The 22,693-nt window shown below is 40.4% G+C and overlaps 1 protein-coding gene across 2 annotated transcripts in view; it reads left to right on the forward strand.

Annotated features, from left to right (window-relative positions):
* Positions 1–22,693, forward strand: part of LOC127570353 (catenin delta-2-like) — a 909,541-nt gene that overhangs the window by 296,389 nt on the left and 590,459 nt on the right. For both annotated transcript variants that reach the window (XM_052015821.1, XM_052015822.1), the window contains exon 4: positions 6,233–6,366. In XM_052015821.1, the coding sequence (XP_051871781.1) occupies positions 6,233–6,366 (134 nt within the window). The remainder of the gene's footprint in view (positions 1–6,232; positions 6,367–22,693) is intronic.

The following is a 22,693-nucleotide window of genomic DNA, read 5'->3' on the forward strand; positions in this document are numbered from 1 at the left end:
GATTCCCTGTCTAGTTGGACAAGGTGGTGAACAACTGAAGCCAACTGCAGGGGGTTGATGGGTACACCTGCATATCCTAACCTCATGTAGTCTATACTGGTTATTATTGCAATGACCATTGTTGAGGCCATGGCCAGCACCAGGTTTAAAACCATAGTTGAAGACACAATTCTCAATTCTAATCATCGTTCTCACACTCCACCGCCCCTCATTCCACTCACTCTAATGTCATAAGTTGTAAATAGCATTAGCACACACTATTTTCCTCTCACCACTCAAAGGACTATGCTAGTTTTTTTCTTTCTCATATCAGTCACGTGCCACCATTTGAGTTCAGATTGTCTACAACAGCTGAAACACTAAAATTGTTTATAATCTATAGGATAGCTTGGAGATGCGTTCTTCTTGAGTGGAGATACAGTAGATGTGGGACCTGCGATCAGGATGGTGACAAGATGAGCACAGGCACCAGTTCACTACAAGACATGGCTACATACTTCTGCTGCAGGACCTTGATAGGGCAGTCATCATAAGTGGGCACAATGAACCACTTGGTGCACTTGGAGTCATGTGGAAATCTGCATCCAATGTCAAGAAACATGGAAGAGCTCATCACCAACTTGGTTTGTGCTGAATGTGGAACCCATCATTTCCCGTTGTGATTCAGCATTTGTTAGCCAATGTTACAAATTCCACTGCAGCACAAACTACAGCCATCCAACATCCAGGGTTGTGAACTCGAAGCTCAGACAACTATCATGCAAGATTACTTTGTTGGCTTATTCTGTGGGCAGAGTTCAGAGACCTGCGGTTATGGCTGTGGATTACAGTGTGCAAAGAGATTTGCTGGTGTCACTATGGTCCAATGAGCGATGAGGTGCCATGTCAGACAAGTGTCATTGGCTTCAGGGAGCAAGGATTCTGACGTCCTTTCTCAGGAAGATGCTCTTCAACTTTCCATTGCTGTTGCTCCATGTGTGCCCTTTGTTACCTGGTAGCAAAACAACTAGCCCAAACTACTACTATCCATCTTTGTCCCTCAACTAGTCCTCATTTGATTGCCTGGTAATCAGCAAATTAGCCAGCGCAGACTGCTGCCACCCAGCCAGAAAGAAACAGCCCTCAGCCATATCTGTTAAAGCTTGTCCTACAAGGTATCTGCAGTCTTCTCCACTGAAAGTCATCAGTTCTCCCCCAGCCACACTGCAACCACTGGGATATTACTACACAGGAACACAAAGATAGGCATCAGTAACATGAATAAAGGAGATTAAATGGGCTTTACGTGTATTATGATATGATTTCATTTATATTTAGCTTGGAATGTTTGTTTTGTAACAGCTTTCTCTTGACCATTGTAATCGAGCAGACATGGCACTGGTAGAATTTTGGCTGCAGTGGCTGGTATCATATACGGGAAGAGTTCTTCTCAGTCAATCCAAGCACAAAGATGCTGTCTAGTTTGCTGCCTCCCTTCTTGGCCACTTGCTCATCATATAGATTGTGTTGAAGGCTGTCTTTTCAGTTTGATAAGATCACCACAAATCTTCACACCTGTTCTCTACCAAGTACTGCAGCTTTCTTCCATGGTGGTTCAGCCAGTAGAAGCGTCTTCATTGTATTATAATGAATTATTGTATCATATTTCTTTTCAATGATTTTCATTGCATGCCAGTTGGTTTATTGTGGGTTGTTCATCAGAGTCACAAGCCATGTCACCCAATGGCTGTCATATGGTTTCTTGTGATTGCACAAATCTGTCTAGCACAGCAGATTGCCACAAGCTACCATAATTCCAGTCATTGATCTGATTTGCTGCTTCTAGTCACATATCGATTGAACATTGCAGGAGTAGAATTTCTCTCTGTTCCAGGACAGTGCAGGGTTGACATGTAGTCTCTGCAAAGTAATGGCACCAGTGTTCCTTGCAAAGCCTGCTGGTTCCTGACCAGAGAATGAAATGTAGTTAGCTCACTTTGAATACGGCTTATCAGTGGTTGCTCTGTGCAAGAGTGGATGGCAAACTCTGAGATGTCACAAGTATCTTCAGGCCCATCCTGAACCATCTCCACATACCCTTTGCTTGGACTCCTCATCATGCTTTATTGCAAAGGCAATTCCATGGATGCACCTATGCAAAAGACTCAATCAACAATGTATCCTTCAGCATTTGTCATGCCATTCCATCTGTCTCTGTGACTAGAAACAACTACAGCAATTTTAAATACATGTAGAAACATGGAACAGTTAGGAGGAAAAAAATGACAAACCAGATGATACCTTTGTGTAGTCATGGTGGTGAAGGTATTTTCAGCTGTATTTAAGGTGCAACATGAAACTCAGCGGGTCAGGCAGCATCTGTGGGGGGCAAACAGATGGTCGATGTTTCAGATCGTGACCCTATATCAGGACTGAGAGTGTACTGGGCATATAGCCAGTATAAAAAGGTGAGAGGGAGGGGTGAGGCAAGGGCTGGTAGGTGGAACCAGGTGAAGAGGGGGATGTTTTAGCTGCTGGTGGGTGATGGGTGGAGACAGATAAGAAGAGGGAAGGGGGAGAAAAGGGGCGGATGAAGCCGGATAGGGGTGGAGACTGGAAGGTGGTGATTGGAGCCTCGGGGCTGCAGATGCTGGAATCTGATAAGTAAGGAAGGTAATAAATTGAACCATTTGTGGGAGGGGGTTGGAGACCCATTAGGTAGAGTGTGTAGGTAATAGGCAGGTGTAACCAGGTGGGGGAAGGGAGAAAAACTGAGTGATGGGGGAGGTGTGGTTGGGAGAAACTTGGTGGATCAGTAGGAGAGACAAAGGAGCACAAGGAATGTGGTTTACATGAAACTGGAAAATTTCAAGTCCATTTCATTGGGTTGTAGACTACTGAGGTGGTGTTCTTCTAGTTTGAGGTTGGCCTCCCCCAGCAGTAGAGAAGGCCTAGGACTGGCAGGTCAGTATGGGAAGGGGAGTTGAAATGACATGCAACCGGGAGCTCAAAATGGCCATCGTGGACAGAGTGCAGGTGCTCTGCTAAACAGTGTGTAGTCTATTTTTGTCTCACCAACATAGAGGAGGCCACATCGAGAGCACCAAATGTAGTCATCAAGTTTGGAAGAGGTGCATGTGAATCTTTGCCTCACCTGGAAAGGCTGTGTGGGTCCCCGGATGATGTTGAGGGAGGAGGTGTGGGGACAGGTGTTGCATCTCCTATGGCTGCATGGGGAGATGCCAGGGAATGGGGAGATGTGAGCAAAGCAGGGAGCCTTGGAGAGAGTGGTTGTTGCAGAAAGGTGTTGGGAGGGGAAGATGTGGCTGGTGGTGGGATCCTGTTGCAGCTGGCAGAAATGATGTGCTGGATGTGGAGGCTGGTTGGGTGAAAGGTGAGGATCAAGGGAATGCTATCCCTGTTCTGTCTGGGGGAAGGTGGGGTGAGAGCAGAAGTCCGGGAAATGGGTGAAATGTGAGCGAGGGCTCCACCAGCTACTGTAGAAGAAAAGCCACATTTCCTGAAAAAGGGGGACATTTCAGACATCCTGGAACAGAAGGCCTCATCTTAAGAACAGATGATGCAGTCCTGATATAGGGTCATGACCTGGAACATCGACCATCCCTTTGCCTCCACAGATGCTGCTTGACCCACTGAGTTCTTCTGGTATTGTGCTTTTTGCTTGAGAGTAGGGGGACAGCATCCTTGCATGAGACTGGGTGAGAGGAGGTATTGTCAGGGCAGCTGTGGAAGTCAGGGGTTTATAATAAGAGTCAGCAAATAGTTTGTTTCCTGAGATAAAGACAGAGAGATCCAGAAAAGAGAGAGAGGGGTGTCAGAAATGGCTGAAGTGAATTTGGGGGCAGGTGGAAGTTTGTAGCAAAAATGATGATATTGTCGAGTTCTGCATGAGTGCAGGAGGCAGCACCAATGCAGTCATTGATGTAGCGGAGAAAGAGTTGGGGAGTGCTGCTAGAGTAGGTTTGGAACAAGGATTGTTCCACATAGCCAATGAAGATGGGCATAGCTGGGGCCCATGTGAGTGCCCATGGCTACACTTTTTGATTTGTAGTAAGTGAGAGGAATCAAAAGAGAAGTTGTTCAGAATAAGACAGATGAGTGTTCATGCAGGGGAGCTGGTTGGATCTTTATTCCAGAAAGAAGCAGAGGGTCCTAAGATCTACGTGAAAGAGGATGGATATGTATAAAGAATGGATGTCCATGGGGAAGCTGAGGCAATGGGGGCCTGAGAGTTGGAAGTTGTCAAAATGATGGAGGGCAGGGGAAGTATCCTGAGTGTGGGTGTGAAGGGACTGGAGAAGGGTAGACAGGATGTAATCAAGGTATGAGGAGATAAGTGGGGCAAGTTGCAGGCATAAATGGATTTTTTTTGTAAGTTGTAATGAGTGATGTGCCACAAGAATTGGTGCTGAGACCTCACCTTTTTACAATTTATATAAATGACTTGGATAAAATGACCAATGGTATGGTTATTAAATTTGTTGATGACACCAAAGGTAGGTAGGAAAGTAAGTTATGATGAGGATATAAGGAGGCTACAAAGGCAAATAGATTAATTGAGTGTTAAATGAAGTAAAATGTGGAAAAATATGAAATTATCCAGCTTGGCAGGAAAAATAAAACAAAAAGCATATTATTTATCACTGCATATTACTAAAATATAGGGAAATGGAGAAGGTGCTAAGCTGATTTTCAAGAATTACACTGGAACCCTGATGGTAGAATTGTGAAAAAAAAAATTGATCATGCTTGGGGCATTTGTCTCTGGAAATTAAAAGATTGACAAGTGCCCCAAGACAGGTCTTTAACATTGTGAAGTAATTTGATAAGACTGGCAGAGAAAATGTGTATTCTTAGTGGCATGTCAGAATGATCAGTGGGTGAGGCTGTCATTTAGAAGAGAAAGGGGAATTTCTTGGTGAACAGGGTGGAGACTGAGGATGACTTACTTCACAAACTCGTCCATGTTTGGAGACATGGGGTGGGTGGGTTGATAGTTCATGAGGTGATGCATTCCTGCTGTTTTAGCAGAGCCTCTGTGTGTTCTGGATTCATAGACTCAAGGATTTTCACCATCATCCCAATGTTATCCCAAATGTTCTTTTTAAGTGAGCAAGAGATTCCCAGGAGTCAGTGGGGATGATTGAAGCATATCCTTGGATCTTTTCCTTTGCCTGCCAATTAATCACTCCCCTTCAGAAAATTTGGAATATCTAGAGGCTGGTGCTGGGCTTGTGAATGACATAGTCCACCCAGTGTTGTCAACTGAGTGTAACTATGGCCTTAATACTGAGGATATTGGTCTAGCAGAGGGCACTGGTATTGGTTTACTTGGTTTTTCAGTGAATTTAGAGGATTTTGATGAATTAGCATTAATGGTATTTTTCCAGTGCCTTGAGATGCTGATGAAGGTAATCCAGGACTCAAAAACATATAAGAGGGGAGGGATTACTGCTGTCTGAGACCTAGATCCAGGTCTGAAGCTTTGATGTTCAAATAATATTTTGTTCAATCAACCAGTCTTTTCTGGTGTGTTCAAGGCAGTAGTGCATTTCATCATCAATGTGTACCTTCACTGAGATGTGGTGCCCAAAGTGTTGGAAGCAGTCCACATCTTTGCCATGAATTTTTTTTATTATTGGAAGACTGTGGTGCAACAGGGGCAATTTGATGGAAGATCTTATTCTTGGGGAAACCAAGTACAGGGCCTATCCTCTTATGTTTCAGTGAAGGCATCAGCAATGCCTTGGACCTCAGCCTATGAGTCGGTGCGAATGCAAGCATCATCAAGGCACTGCAGTTTGACTGCTGAGGTTTGTGTTACCTGGTTCTGGGTACTTTAACTGGAACAGCTTCCCACTAGTTCTGCAGATTAGCTCCATTACCATGGGAAATTTATTGGCGGTGATTTGCAACATTGCAGCAAGAAAAATTGAGCAAAGTGCTGGGGTAATGATATAGCCTTGTGTGAATGTGGAACTTGTAACCAGCAAGTCCTTGAGACATAGTAAGAATGCATCAAAGGGGAAGCTAGATTTGTGCAAGATAGGAAAAGGAATAAAAGGAAATGGTAAAGGGCTGAAGTAAGGTGGGAGAACACTTGTGTGGTGTGCAAATGAAAGCCTGTACCTGTTGAGCTACATGTAATCTATGTAGGCACTTGCCTGTTATGTTAACATATTTTTTTGTTTCTATTCCTCTTCCTCATCCCATTCTGTTCCAAAATGTGCAGGAGTTATGCCAGTTCCAGAGCAGCCATCTGCATCTGAAAAAAATAACTTGCTGAGCCCTATGCTGACTGCTTCCAATGGAGATGGCTCTGAGCCAGAGACCACTTCTGCTATTCTGGCTTCCGTTAAAGAACAGGTAGGTGCCCTTGTTTAACCTCCTTATAAATGTGCATCATGCCAAGCGCCAAACTGTGTGTGTGTCCTTGGAGTCTTTCGCCACGGGAAGAGGAAAAAAATAAGCAAATCCTAATCTCGAGAGCTGTCTGATGTGAAGGCTCTATTCAAACAACATTGAGAAGTCGGAGTTGCCAATCCTCTGTGATTGTCCTGGAATATGCAGTAAATAAAGATTAATGTTTAGGATATTACTGCTTGTAACATTTTATAAAACCAAAGGGATATTAATTTTCTTTATTTTCTAGGAACTCATCTGTTTATTGATTATAAAAATTTCAAAATATTGGGAGTGGTGGAGTGGCAGGTGCTATCTGCCTGATGCTCAGAATTTATCCAATAGGACAATGTAATGCCTGTTTGATTTCCAATTGGCATCGAAAGATGGCTCTTCACGATGATGGATGTTTTGGGTAACCGATAATGGCTAGGGGCAGAACATTTGGAGACTGAAGCTCTCCAGGAATACATTGGCAATCCTAAATATAGTAGATAAATGCTTTCATGTTGAAAAGTAATTGTTTGACTGGTAGTTTCAATCTGCAAGTATGAACAAATGCTTATTTGATTTTGCTTCAGAAATGCAGCAGAACATTTGGTTTGTCGGAATGCACAGAAAGATATTTATATCACAGTGCTTTCTTCTGAATTGTTATTTTTGTTTTAAAGCTGTGTGACTAAAACCTCTGGAGGTTATGTGTTTTTTTTTGGTTTTGGATGTTCCAGAAAAAGAAACAAAGTATTTAGTTAAGATTAGGTTTTCTGAAACCGGTTTTCACCTTCATTTTTATTTCTGTTTGTATGTGAATCACTACAGTGTATCCTTCAGGAGTGTGGCTCTCTTTCAATTAGTTTTTAAAGAAGTTATTATTTGTATTTCTGGTATCCTTCAGACTGGCATGCCAAAATTCTGAAGAAGCTGCGGGTGCATGGAATAGACTAATCTGTTTTTATTTTGTGATGTTGTGAAGATCCCATTGTCAATTTCCTGTGAACCAATATTGCAGATGTTTCCGTGTAAAGGATATTTCAGTTACAACCATAAATAATATGCAGTGTGAGTGAAGCATATTTCTCCAATGTACTTATTTTTGGTGACATTGAATCATTGAAGGGATTGCTGCATATTCACTGCATTGGAATGATGAGTTGCTGGATTCTGAGTCAAATGTCATGTAAGTGACAGTATCTGTAATTACAGCACAGAGAGACTGCAATATAAATCCTCTTGATTGACCAAAGGGTGACAAATAGAAAACAACAACAGTTTAAAATGAAGGTAAAATAGTGAAACATTTTGATAGCTGGTGACAGAATCGTTACTGGATGGTGTTTCATTGGACCGCTGCATTTAATTTTTGATCTTGCAGTTTTTGACCTCGACTGTTAGGAATGTAATCTTCTTTCAGAAAGGACCATAGAGAATTAAAGAGTAACAAAGGATAGCATCTACCTTGTGTAGGAGGGTGGGTGTGTGGTGGTGGGAAAAGTATATTGCTACACTGTTTGGGACTTAAAATTGAACATGTATCCTTTTAAAAGATATGTTGCTCAGCCCTCTACTCCTTATATACTCATGACTGTGTGGCCAGATTCTGCTCCAACTCCATCTACAAGTTTGCAGATGATACCACCATAGTGGGCTGTATCTCAAATAATGATGAGTTGAGGTACAGGAAAGAGATAGAGAGCTTAGTGACATGGTGTCATGACAACAACCGTTCCCTCAATATCAACAAAACAAAAGAGCTAGTCATTGACTTCAGGAAAGGGGGCGGTGTACATGCACCTGTCTACATCAATGGGGCTGAGGTCGAGAGGGTTGAGAGTTCAAATTCCTAGGAGTGAACATCACCAATACCCTGTCCTGGTCAAATTATGTAGACGCCATGGCCAAGAAAGCTCACCAGCACCTCTACTTTCTCAGGAGGCTAAAGAAATTCGGTATGTCCCCTTTGACACTCACCAACTTTCATTGATGCACCATAGAAAGCATCTTATCTGGATGCATCACGGCTTGGTATGGCAACTGCTCTGCCCAGGACCACAGAGAGGGAGACACAGCCCAGTGTGTCATGGAAACCAGCCTTCCCTCCATGGACTCTGTCTTTACCCCTCGCTGCCTTGGTGAAGCAGCCAGCATAATCAAAGATCCCACTCACTCGGGTCATTCTCTCTTCTCTCCTCTCCCATCAGGCAGAAGATACAGGAGCCTGAGGGCACGTACCACCAGGCTCAAGGACAGCTTCTATCCCACTGTTATAAGACTATTGAACGGTTCCCTTATATGATGAGATAAACTCTTGACCTCACAATCTACCTTGTTGTGACCTTGCACCTTATTGTCTACCTACACGGCACTTCCTCTGTAGCTGTGACACTTTACTCTGTACTGTTATTGTTTTTACCAGTACTACCTCAATGCACTCTGTACTGACTCAATGTAACTGCACTGTGTAATGAATTAACCTGTACGATTGGTATGCAAGGCAAGTTTTTCACTGTACCTCGGTACAAGTGATAATAACTAATCAATACCAATCTCTCAGAAAGACTGCAGTAAACTTCAATCAAGGGAACAGGAATGGAAGTAATCATTACAGGACACCCTGTTTACACAGTCAATAAGATACACCTTAATGCCCTGACACCTTGCTGCTGAGCTACACTCAGGTTATCCACCTTTTTGCTGTGATGCACGAGGTCCATCCACCTTGCCAATGCACCACATTAGGTGAATTCACCTTGTTGCTGTGCTGGACAAGGTCCATCCAACTCATTTCTGAGCAATACAAGCTTTATTCAGACACATTAAAAAGGGTGTCTTCTCAATGAGATATTTGAGCCATTGATTTTCATGACTGCTATTTCTGACTGGATGATAGCTGGTTTGGCACCACTGCCATGCTTTGCACCAGTTCTGGAAATTCCCTTCAGAGATCCAGCAAACCTGATGTATACCAGAAGGAGAAAAAAAAGAGCTTTGGATGAGAGAAATAGTGCAACAGACAATATTTGTAACTTATTTCCTGGATTTGTCTCTGCATGGGTTGATCCCACTTCACCTGGGAGGCAGTATGCATTCTGATTATCCAGTGGCTTAAATCACGCCCTGTGAACACCAACATTTAGCAGATCATCTCTTGCTGTTTGTCTTGTTTTTTAATGCATTGCATTGCTGTGGAACCTAATTAATTAACTGATAAAAGGCCTCGACCTGAAATGCCAACTGTCCATTTCCCTCAGATGCTGCCTGACCCACTGAGTTCCTCCAGCATTTTGTGTGTTGCTCCAGTTTTCCAGCATCTGCAGTCTTTCTTGTGTCTACTAATTAAGGCAACTCTTTCACATCGGCCTCCACCAGTATCTTAGCTGCTTCATCAGCGGTGAACAGGTTGACTGTTGAATCATTGTGTTACTTGCCCCCCAACTGACTGGAGTGCCTCCATATTGAGATTCCTACCACTTTCACTTCTATGTATCCACTTCCTCTTCCTTTGTTTCCTCCAGGCAATAATTTGAAATTAAATCTAGGCCCCCCCCCCCCCCCCCCCCCCCAGATGGACAGAAAACATCCATAATGGCGATTTGCAAGCTTGGGAGATATTTTCTGGCCAATGTTCATTCATAGAAAAAGGTTGAGCATCACTCCATTAATATTTGTGGGATCTTGATGTGCACACATTCACAGTTGTATAATTTACATTAAAGTGTGTCTGTAATCCTGAATTAGCTGCAGAGCACTGAAATACAGTATACAACTATAAATTCTTTAATTTTCTGTATTTTTTAAAATATTTGGCAGCCAATATCCACAATGCATACAAAAGCTATCTGAGGGAAATCATGAGTACATTTTAAGGAAGAGAGAAATTGGTGCTTCTGCAAAACAGCAATAAACAAAACCCATTTTGATAAATTCATTAAATGGCCCAGTAGTTTGATAAACTTGTAGGAAGATGTTAATGGTACCTGAGCAATGGATTTCCACACACGAATATGCCTTAATTACCAAAAAGAAAAATCATTTTGAGATGAGGATTCATTTTCCACACACTTCAGTATACATTGGTAATACATATTCTTGATGTTTTGTAATCATGTATCTTGTCTATGCCTACTTCCAATGGTGGTAGCATTGCTCAGTGTTGTGGCTCCAAAGCACAAGATTCATCTCCTGGTTGGAGCACTGTTTGGTGGGCTTTTATAAGTAATTACAGGATGAGTGTTTGTTGAAACAAGCACTGACAGCTGCGTTCAATCAGCTGCTATTATTAGCATGTTTAATGTTATAATAAGAATTATTGGATGTTGGGAAGGAAGTTTGAAAATTCACCAACTAAATGATAGAGCAATTTGTGGTTTTTCTTTCAATAGTTGAAAAAGTGGCAACACGCTAGCATCGATTGGAAATTGTGCTGCTTCAGGCAAAGTTGCACTACCCTTCTCAAAAATTATTTATCACTGTTTTTCTCACTTCCCATGCAGTCTGGGAGATGTAGACTTCAGACCTGGAACATGGCGACATGAATACTGATTTCTCTGTAGAACCTGACTCAACTGGCCATTATTTGTATACTGGAGGCAATGCTCCAGTTTACTGATTGAATAAACATGTGATCCTATGTGGTGTTTGTTTCTCTTAGCATAATTATATGTTAGTGAACATGATTAATTTTGAATGAAATAAGACAACGGTGCAATGATTTTTTTTTGCTTTACTTCAAGGGCAGTAACCTACACTGGTCAGTAATCACTACCCAATGCAGCACCTGCCTAAGCTTCATTCCATTGAACACAAAGGGCTGTCAGATAGGTTTTGTCAGATTTCCCCCATGCCTGACCATCACTGGATAATGGACTGAAATTGACTGAGATCAAGTAAACCAGATTATTTGATCTGGAAGTGGATCATATAAAGGGAAATGTAGCTACAGAATTGACCAGTTCCTGAATAGTTCAGGCCATAATTCCATGTCATTCATTCTGCCATTGAATTGGATGCTCTGTACCCTAACATCTATTACTCACCTTGATCCTGTAACTCAAAGCATTTGATTAACAAAATCTGTTAATCTGTTTTGAAATTTCTAGTTTAAGTCCCAGTATCAGCAGGATTTTGGATAAAAGACTTCCAGATTTCCATTGCCCTTTATGTGGAAAGAGTGGTCCTTGATAGCACTCTTGAACATCCTGTTTCTAATTTTAATATTTACTCCCTTATTATTGACTTCTCTGATAGAAGAAATAGCTCTTGTTTTGCTCAATAGAAATAGCTCAATTAGGTCCGTCCCTCAATTTTTTTTACATTGCAGTAAATCTGTGATGTAGTAAGTTGTATTTTAGCTTGTGTTCCGTTCAAGGTACGATATCTGTCTTTGAAACTTGCTTGATGTGAGTGCTTTACTGAGAAGCAGAATGGCTGGTTCTCAACTTCATTTATTTCAACCACATACCCTGGGCAGTGATAACAAGACAGAATTATATTGTCAGTGTTGTCTGCATTGCTGATTTAGAAAGATGCACTTATAAGCAATCTAAAGGACCACATAATTTTAGAAAGTCCTTGTAGTTAAGGCCTGTGAAAATGCTTTTAATTACGAGTAATAGCAAAGCAAGATTTCAAAAGCAGTATATAACTTGATAAACATAGATAAAGAAGGGGCGATTAGGAAGGCAATGACAGAATAGTAGAAGGCTATTCATCAACATAACAGGAGACTGCAAGGGCTATTGTAAATATATACAGTACATCGAGGAATTTTACAGCATTACACTTTAATGATGTAAATTGAGGAAGGTACCCCAAGTAATAAAGGGACAGTTCTGAGAAAGAATAGTAAATGGAGTTGCAAAATGCTTATTGAGTATTTTGATTTTAAGTTCATTGGCAGAAATTGGGTGTATTATGTATCTCATATATTTCCTTAGGACATGGAAAGAGGCCATTTCAATCCATGGAGCCTATGCCAGTGCACAAAGCAGTTCAGAATCAGGTTCATTATCACTGACATATGTCGTGAAATTTGTTGTTTTGTAGCAGCAGTACAGTGCAAGATGTAAAAATTAAGTTACCAAAAAATAAAATAGTGCAAAAGAGGACTAACGAGGTAGGGTTCATGGATCATTCAGAAATCTCCCCACTAACTTCCCCTGTAACCTATTCTCCCCATGAACTCTCCCCAAATTTTACCACTTGCCTACTCACCAGAGACAATTTATAGAGGCCAGTTAACGACCAACCTGCACATTTGTGGTGTGGGAGGAAACCAGAGCATCCAGGAAAATCCCAAGTTGTCACAGGACAGACCTGCAAACTCTGTGCATAGAGCATCCAAGGATCAAACATGGGTTGCTGGAGCTGTGAGGCAGCAGCTCTACTACCTGCAGAGGAAAATAGAACCTTAGAATTGTTACTCATATTGAGTCTCTGCCAGCATTTATTGGAGCAATCCCATTGGTTCTATTCCCTCAGTCTTTCCCCACAACACTGTAAATTATTCCCCCTCAAGTGCCAATCTAATATCTGGCTGCTTAATTCTGTTTCCACCACCCTTACAACCTTACAGCCAGTGATTTCCAGATGTTAACTACTTTCTGAACAAAATAGTTTTTCTCATCCGCCTTGCATGTTTTATTTAGCTTGGTAAATATGTCCCTATCTAAACCAAATATGAGAATAACAATAGGTTCTCCTGTCTAATTTTATTGCTACAATTCCTCATCCCTTTGCCATTCTAGGAAATTTTCATGGCATCCTCTCTGGGATCTTCACATGCTTCCTAAAGTGTGAAGACCAGAATTGGATACAGTACTCCAGTTTGAGTGAAACGGTGTTTTCTCCAGGTTCCATGGTTTGTGTCTCAATTTATGCATCCTAGAATCCAAAATGCTTTACTGACCGCTTTCTCAACATGCTCTTTTATTTTCCATGATCTTTGTACATGTGCACCCATGCCCCTTTGCTCTTGCATACCCTTTAGAACTATTTAGTCTGGGATGCTCTCCTTGTTTTTTCTGCCATTTCTGTTTGTGGTTCACACTTCTCTTTATTAAATGTAATTTGCTACTTGTCCATTCAACCTCGTCTCTATTGACCATGCTTCCGAGCTTGACGTCATGTACAAATCTTACTCTTCACAGCCATTTCTTCATCATTGTGGCCCTAACGCTGACCCTGGCAAACATTCTAGTCTACCATCCTCCATTCTGGAAAGCAACCATTTACTACTACTCTCTGCTTTCTGCCTTTAAGCCAATATCCTGTCCATATTGCTGCTGATATTTTAATTCTGCGGGCTCAACCTTATTCACCAGACTTTTTGTGTGTGACCATATCAAAACCTTCCGAAAAAATCAATCTGAATGGTATTCCATTGCTCACCCTTATCTATCATTTCATCAAAAAACTCAACCAGGGTGGTCAAACATGATTTACCTTTAGCAAATCATTATTGGCTCTCACTTCACAACTCAATCTCTCCAGATACCTATTAATGCTTTCTGCGATTATTGTTTGGATTATTCTTGAGTCCATTAAATCTTCCAGGCAGATTTCTTCAAGGTCAACAGCACGCATCATCCTTTCACTGCTGACCAGAAAAGCTAGGCTATTGAGTTTCTAGATGATATTTAAGGCAGTTTTCCAGAACAAAATATTTTAGAACCCACAAAAAAGCTGCATGAGACTCACTTGTAAGTGAAAAAAAATTAATAATTTGACTGTAAAGTAATGTGTTACACATACAGACCATAATATGACTGCTGATAAAAGACTTGAAGAATGGACAGCTACAATCCAAGGTTTTAACTTTAAATGTGGTAAATGTCAAAGGATTGTTGAATATTATTCTACGATTGTATTTTCAATTATCTTCTACATACTGATTTGCAATTTCTTCCAAATGTTCATCAGATTAAAGACATTGCTTTTACTCCCAGCACAAATCTGATGCCTCGTCTACCAGATCTATTCCTCTCCCAGGGAAATAGTTTTGCACTGCGCCAGAATGTTTGCATATTCACAAATTGTTAGACAGCAAATGTTCAGAGTATAGGTTACACCTTTGTTTAAGTAGTTTTTTGAAAGCAATACTGGGTCAAAACCCATGCAGTCACCTCTAAATATAGCACCAAGATCAAAAGTAGAAAAGCTGCCAGGAAAGGATGATCTGCATTTAAGAGACTTGGAGCAATGATAGCAGAGGGATTGAACAAAGTTGGATGCTTCGGGAAAGGTGAATAGTGAAAAGAACTGTAACCTAATTGGTAAAATTCTTTAGAATGGAGAATGCAATACACCCAGCTGTGGAGGTTCATTTATCTTCAAAGCAGGGTCAAATTTAGAAAAGACTAATTGGTTTAATGTATGTGGCATGAAATATAAAAACTAGGAAGATTTTATTGTTCATTGCTGGCATCTCATTATAGGTAAGTCACAAGATCAATGGATTAGAAAACATGAGAGATTACAGATATGAAAACAGGATTACAAAATTGCGGCTTTCTCAATAGAACAAAGGAGGTTTTGAAAGCCTTGAAAAGATAACAAATAGACTACGAACAGTTCAAGGATTTTTCCTTTTTACACAAAGATTTTCCAGTTACATGATTTTAAACAAGCTAAATATTAGAGGAATTTAGGTCTAAAATTAATTTTTGGAAAAATTGTATTTAACAATTTGATTAAAGATGACTAGTGATAGAATTGTAGCGCAGGTTAACAAATTGATAATGGGGAAGTGTAACCCATAATTTTTGCTGGTCAATGGAAGCAAGTCTGGGTCTTCTGTGCATGTGTTGTCAAATATGGAAGTCTTAAATGTATTGACAGATGAAGAACGTTGAGATCTGGTGCAGGATTTGAGACGATATTGATTTCAATAGAAATTGTGTGACTGCAGACAGTAGAGTGAAGAGAATCACAAGTTCCCCTTCTTGAAAATAAATTTGGTTTAATTTAATGTTTGTCGTTTTAGCTGTCTTCATCTAATTTTATTTTTATTTCTAATTTTAAAAGAATAATTATTTACCTCATTTTATTTTCATTGATATTCCTGAAAGCCAAAAATATTTGGTAACATTTATAAATGTTCATATCTTTTGCAGCTTTGGGGGGGAGGGGGCTTTGTCAGCTGCCGAAGGTTACAATTGCACTTCAGGAGAAGGGCTTCTTCACCCCACTGATGGAGTCCCTGTTACCACATTACTAAAGTCCAGCACACTTCAGCCTTTCAAGATGGGGTTTCCGTGTTTGAATTAGTTGAGTCTGGATGTATAATGACTGCAGATGTTAAGCCTGTGCCAGTAAGGTCCAGTTCACTATCTCTGATTGCTTGTTGAAGGAACAAGGGAGATTTCTGAAGAATTCTCCATGTAGGATGTTTTGCCATCATCTAAAGGGAAAGCACTTGTAAATTACATAAAAAGATTATGGAAAAGATTATTGAAGTGGAGTTACAGTACATAAATTTGGTTGAAAAGTCGGCACATGTTCTGCACTTTTAAATATTGTAATTCTATTAGATCTACTACTACTTTCATTTTTATTGTTGATGTTGGACTTCTGAACCTGATCAACTTGGGTATTCAAACCACTGAGGTAACAATGTGATGTATTTTGAGTGCAGTGAGCTTGGTAAGGTTGGACTTGGTGTATACACTTTTATGTGGCTTATTATATGCTCCAATCCACATAGCTGTCAGGCAGGCAGAGAGCTGTAAAACCAAACAAACCTTAGAGCAATGCATTGGTGATTTAATTGGAAACCCATGCCATCTCAAATAAATTCTGCTCAGCAGTATTGTTGAGAATATGCTGTTCTCTGCACAACCAGATTTATTTGATAAATACGAGAATGTCGTAGTTCACAAAAGTCTCAGCATGAATGTGTCACCTTAAAGTCTTCATGAATGAAGTGAATCTAGTAACACATCTCGACCAGAACAATATTGGTATTCCGAAATAAATACAGGTGGCTGATATTGTTTCATCATTCTGTTTGTTTGCATTGTAATATAAATGAGATTTTAGGATTTCCCAGTTATTTGCATTCCTTCACTCATGTAACATCAATACATGAGCAATACTTAGAGTTGTCATTATTAGTTTGCCTTGGGTCAGGCAAACACTGACATTTTCATATTTATTATTATTTTTTGTTAAGTGGATGTTTAACATGTTACAACCCATAATCATATTTAAGAGTTCCTGAACCAGATAGTGAGAAAGCCCATAGACTTTTCAGATTGAAGGGCACACTTTCTCCTCACAGACATCAAGCAAGTTTTGAGAAGGTTATTACAAGCATTGTTTAGTATGTAAAGGAATACTATTGGAGGTGAATCAATTAGAGTATTCTAACAAAGTATAATAGCGATTAGTTTAGCTACAATCACCCTAACTGGATCTCCCAAGCTGAGTTGGAGGTATTCCACATAAACTATGGTTGTTAAGGTTACATCATTGAACCAAGCTGCCTGATCAAGCCTTTTGCTATGGTCTTGATTGTTGCAGTCTTCATGCCACACTAAATGGATTATTGAACATGCCATTAAGGATTGATTTGATTCTCATTTTTGCATTACCACATTTATCTTCCTGGACCCAGCATGACCCCAGAGAGGTTCTGCTTTCAAATTCCCCAATAAGTATAATTAATTATACAAAATGGAAAAAAAATAAATGATGCAAATATTGAGCAGGTCAAGCAGCATTTGTGGTTTATAGTCAATGGAAAACCAAAGACTTAAACCTAGGTAGGAGTAGGAGCTCTTAGAAGATAGGCCACTTTGGCCAGAGCTTTTCTTCCTCCCCTTCCCTGAATTTAGGTACCCTTTCTCACCAAACCACATCCTCCTTTGGAATGGGGGGGGGGGGGGCTTGCCTTCATATGCTCCCCTGACCTTGGTTGTGTTGGAACCCCTGTGGGATCACATTTTTAAAAAAAAGCTTCATCTCAGGGGAGATTGAAATTCAACTCATTGATTGCACCTCCAAGCACAGTTTCATCCAGTTGATTCTAGTGATATTTCCTCCATTTGAATTCTTAATAAAGCTTAGAAGTAATTAATAATCCTTTGAAACAACATAATGACCTAGTGCCATGTACTGTTCAGACTAGCTCTCCTGCGTACTGCCCACATTTTACCAGTTGCATATATATATACCAATTTGATGGGACAGGCACCAAGTCTGCATTGTGTAACAATTAATGTCACTGCAGCACACTTTGCATGCTTTAAGTATGTGCTGTTGACCCAAATGGAACTGCAAAATCAAATTTTTCTGTGCACACAGCACAATATTATCAACCAATTGGGATCCTGTACAGGTTTCAGATCTTATGAGATCCTCGAGTGCCAGAAAACTTGCACTATGTGATCACATTCCAGGCTGTCTTTTTGAATCATGATGCTACATTTGAGGATGCTCGCTCAGTTGGACATCTCCCATCAGACCCCCAGGTGGGCCTGATAATTCAATATTTTCTGTCAAATGTGGAACTGACAGGATTTTTCGAATGCCTGTAATAGACATTCCAGGTCCAGTCCTTGTAATGGTATGCAGCACATCACTTAGGAAGCCTTCAAAATAAAAGGGTGACAAAGTATAGCCTTGCCTTGCTTATCTCAACGGCTGGGGCACTCACTATCTACATGTTATCATGTTCTTTCGGTTGAAGCAATGACGCCAACCTGACCTAACAACTGGCACTGCACTTCAAAGTAATTCATTGTCTCTGAGGTAGACTCAGATGCTATTAACACAGTGTCATTATAAACACAAGCCTCTCTTTTTTGTATTTGTTGTTTTGTATACAAGCCCGCATTGTCAACACAGATATTAACACTGAATGTTGAAAGTGCACACTTACCTTATTGACTTTTGGTACTCGTCACTGATGTACAACCAGCACCAGCCTGGACTTATTGCAAACTTTGGAATGGAAATATGGAGGAAGATTGCTAATACTGCTGTGAATAGATACAGAAAATTACAACAAAAATGACAGAAAAGAAGCTTCAGCAAATTGGAGCAGAATGTTGCATTGCACTTCTTTAAAATGAGCATGATTGTAACATTACTGAATTGTCTGAATAATTGTGATTGATGTATTCAAAATATGGCATCACCTTACAAAAGTAGTGTGTTTGGTTGGATTCATGATTTAGCTTCAAGGTTGCTATTATTTGACCCACACAATGAAATGTTGGATTACCTTGGATTTAGTATTACTTGGAGGCAGTGTAAGTGCTGGTACCTTCACTGTTCAGTGGGATAATTGTAGGTTGCAACTGTTCAAAACCAAGGGCATTGCATTCACTGTAATGTTAGGCGCCTGGGCCAACATTATTATTTGTGAATACTACAGCAGTCAATAATGTGGAAAGTTTTATACAAGGATACACTAAAGGGAACTTTGACTTTCGAGTGTTTTGAGCCAAGTTGGACTTGTAAAAGGCATATGTCATTGGTAGGTGAATTGGATAAGCTATAATAGAACTGCTTGTAAGTAAACTTTGCATCCAAGGAAGTTATCTGATAGCGTGAAGGACCATTGAGCATCGCCCATGTCTAGTCAGTCACTTAATACCTGATGGGATAAAGATGCAGATTTCTTGCCCAAAAAAGGCATTAATGATCCATTTGGGTTTTCAGTCTAACACCTTCCTGAGCACTTTCCCCAGATTTTATATCCAGGTTTTTTTTAGACCTAAGTGCAAATTTTCAAGCTGTCATGATGAGATTTGAAGTTGTTCTTTTGTTCAGACCATTACTGGAAAATAAAAATGGATATCTGTGTGGATTGTTTGATAATTTGTCCTAAAGCTCTTGCCTTTAACAGGCCGGAGCTTCTACCAGCAATCCCATATGATGTGTAAATGCAAAAGTACTGAGCATTTGATCATCACTGAGCAGATGATTGCAATTCAACATTGGGCTTCTCGTGGAATTTAGTGGTGGAGCATGAATTTCTGCATATTCCTGCTGAACCTGCATAGGTTGGACCTGATGCATTTGCTGCACCTCCATTCACTTCAGTGGTTCCATGGAAGAGAAGTAATTTTCAGACAACTTGTGTTGATTTAATTTTAATGTGATTAATTGTTTTAAAATACTCTACACTTTTTATTTTAAATTTAACTATTTACAACCTCACCATACTTTAAATGTTTGTGAATGTCAGAAGGCCCTGCAGTAACCAAGGCCTTGTCCATCAGGTTGGAGCTGACTTCCCCAAGGAAATTTGTGTTACCGGACCAGCTCATGGTTAAAGTTCAGCAGCTCCCTGCTTCAAAGATGTTTCGGGACATTATCACAGATTGAAGAAAAGTATTAAAGAGAGGGGAGGAGTGCTTGAAAGGAGTTCCATTATCACTTGAGTGCATAAGGTATTTGTTTTAGATATCCCAGTGCTATTACCTGAATAACTAATTCACTCTCTAAGCTTTCTTAGAACCTGTAAAGATGAACAACTGATACCCGCATTCACGGCACTAATTGATTATCTGGTCTGGGTATGTGAGGCGCCGGGCATGCTGGTCTGAATTATGCACTAGGAATCCATGAAAGTAAAAATTAACAGCTGGAAGGCCACTTGATCCTTTGAGCCTGCTCCGCCATTAAATAAAGTCACGGCTGGTCATGTTAAGTGGCGAGCCAGGCTTCAGGAGCGAGGTGGTCCGTTCCTGCTCCTATCTTGTGTGTTCGCATTGTAACCTCAACTCCACATTCCCACCTCACTCTAGTCACATTTTGTTCCCTTGGTAATCAAGTATCTGTTTCTGTCTTAAAAAATTCAACAGCTTTGCTTCCAAGCAAGTTCCAAAAACAACCTCTTGAGAGAAAATAATTTCCCCCTCTTGGTGTCTTGGACAGTCAAGTCCTTTTTTCTTTACAATGGTGACACCTAATTCCAGGTTCTCCCATGAGAGAAAATATCCTTTTCACTTCCAACCTGCTAAGAAACCTCGGATCTCCCAATGAGCTGCATAACTCGGGCAAGAGGCTGGTGTGATCGTCAAAGAAAAGTGGTACAGATGACCCTTATCCCATTTCCCTGGGATTCATTGGGAGATTTGGAATTTCAGGTTGATTAGCTTGTAAACTGAAAGGGTACACCAGAACAGAGCAGTGAACCATGTGGACAGTGATCATAGTTACATTGGATGAAAAAACAGAATTGTTAGAATTGAATTCCCCTCATTTGCCATCTCAGAAAAGGGAGCAACATATCCCAGTATACACTAGCAGGTATGGAGAGACAAGAGACTTCAGATGCTGGAATATAAAATCTGGAGCAAAAAAAATAAACTGCTGGAAGAACTCAGCGGGTCAAGCAGCGTCTGTGGAGGTAAAGGGATGGTCAATGTTTCGTATTGATACCCTGCATTGAGAGGGTCATTTAAGTCCTGATGCAGGGTCTCGACCCAAAATGTCGACCATCCTTTTGCTTCTGCAGACGCTGCTTGACCCGCTGAGTTCTTCCAGCAGTTTATTTTTTTACACCAGCAGGTAAATGTATATTACACAGTCAATCTTGTATCTGCTCTTTGAAGCAGAGGATAGTATGGATATTTGGGAGGAAAGGGAAATTAACAGTGTGCAATTTAAATAAAACTTAACACTTAATATATTGTAAAGATATAAAAGTTCTCTGTTTTCGGGAAAGAAAATTTTGGAAGTTTTCTCAGCAAGAACTTTTGTGAATTAAAGTCGACATTTAAGAATCAGAGGGCTGAAGCAGGTGTTCAGTAAAAGGTTTCCTACGGTGAGGCAATTATTTCCCTCAAAGCCAACTTGAAATGGCCATAGCTGAGAAACAAACCATTCCATTGTAATGAGCTTGCTTAATCCCCATAGAGTTGTAGCCATCTTTTGCAAGCTTTAATGAGTCTGTTCAAAGTTAGGTTGGAAACCTCCCAAGCTGACACAATTCACCAGGATAACAGAGAAGGAGTTGAAACAGCATGGAAAGGTTAACATTGTGGAATGTTGCTGTTTCTCCTGTCTGACCTTGCATGCCAGCTACAAAGTCCAGAATTCACCAAAAACATTGGTGTACAGGTCCCAGTTGGAATGCATTATCTTGAAAGGCATGACAATGTATTCTAGATGTGCCAAAATGTCCAAGGACAATGATGTTATTGTTTCATTAACAATGACTGACTTGATATTAGCTGAAAGTAGGATTGCTAATCTGTTAGGATTGTGAGTGGGATCTTTTCAAGGTTAGTTCTATGAGTAAACCATAATGCATTAAGGGGAAATATTTATTTTTCTTCATTTTCATAGAAAACTTTTAATTTTTTCAAGAAAACGTTGGAAAGATGGGAAAGGAAAGGTTGTTTTACTGACAGCTAAAATCAATCTGTTGGATAATAGGGTTATGTTTCCAACTGGTAGGGAAAAGCAGTGTGCCCGGAGATAGCAGGAAAGTAGGGCACTGTGGTTCAGTGTCAGAGCTCATATGATGAAGCCTCCAGAAAACACCCAATCAGAGTTAATAACCCTATACCAAGCAAGGCAGATGAGATGTGGTACGCATCAGCAGCTATTAATAACACAGTGCTGCTAAAATCTCAAGGGAAGTTAGCAGGTGTTAGACTAACCATGCGTCAAACAGGCTGCATCAGGGCTGTTTTTTTCTCTTTTCAGCATTGGACCCTTACTCTGCTTTGAATCTTTCTGCATTGGATGTAACTGTGAAGGTTTAAAGAGTATAGATGATGAATCCATTATCATTTGATTTCTGAAAATGTAGATGTGATGAGTAATTGTGACATTGGAATGGTGTCCTGGCATCACATGTGAAGTGAGTATTTGGTGCAAGGTGAATTTAGCCTCCGAAATAACTCAAAGACGGAAAATGGAAGCCTTTCATTTCTATTATATTATTTTCTATAACACCTGTCCCGTACTTAGGATGCTAAAAACACTTTGCTGCCAATACAATACATTGGAAGTGCAGCCATGATTATAATATAGAAAACACAGAGCTTCCAAGATTCTAAGAATAATAATGTAATTATAACCAAGATTATCTTCTACTCATTGGATAAAAGTTAGCCAGGCCTCTCAGAAATAGTGCAATGAAAGAGATGGGACCCTGGTTTAATATGAGAAAGATGACGTTCCTGACACTGAGCTGCTCTCGCAATGCTTACGTGGAGTGCCAGCCATTTTGTGTTGTGCTTGAGTGGCTGGAATGAGAGTTAAACCACAGCACTCTGAAACAGAAATGAGGTTGCTACAGCTGCAAAGTAGAAGATGCTCTGAAGTTCTC

This window comes from Pristis pectinata, chromosome 5, assembly GCF_009764475.1.
Source record: "Pristis pectinata isolate sPriPec2 chromosome 5, sPriPec2.1.pri, whole genome shotgun sequence".
Classification (NCBI taxonomy): domain Eukaryota; kingdom Metazoa; phylum Chordata; class Chondrichthyes; order Rhinopristiformes; family Pristidae; genus Pristis; species Pristis pectinata.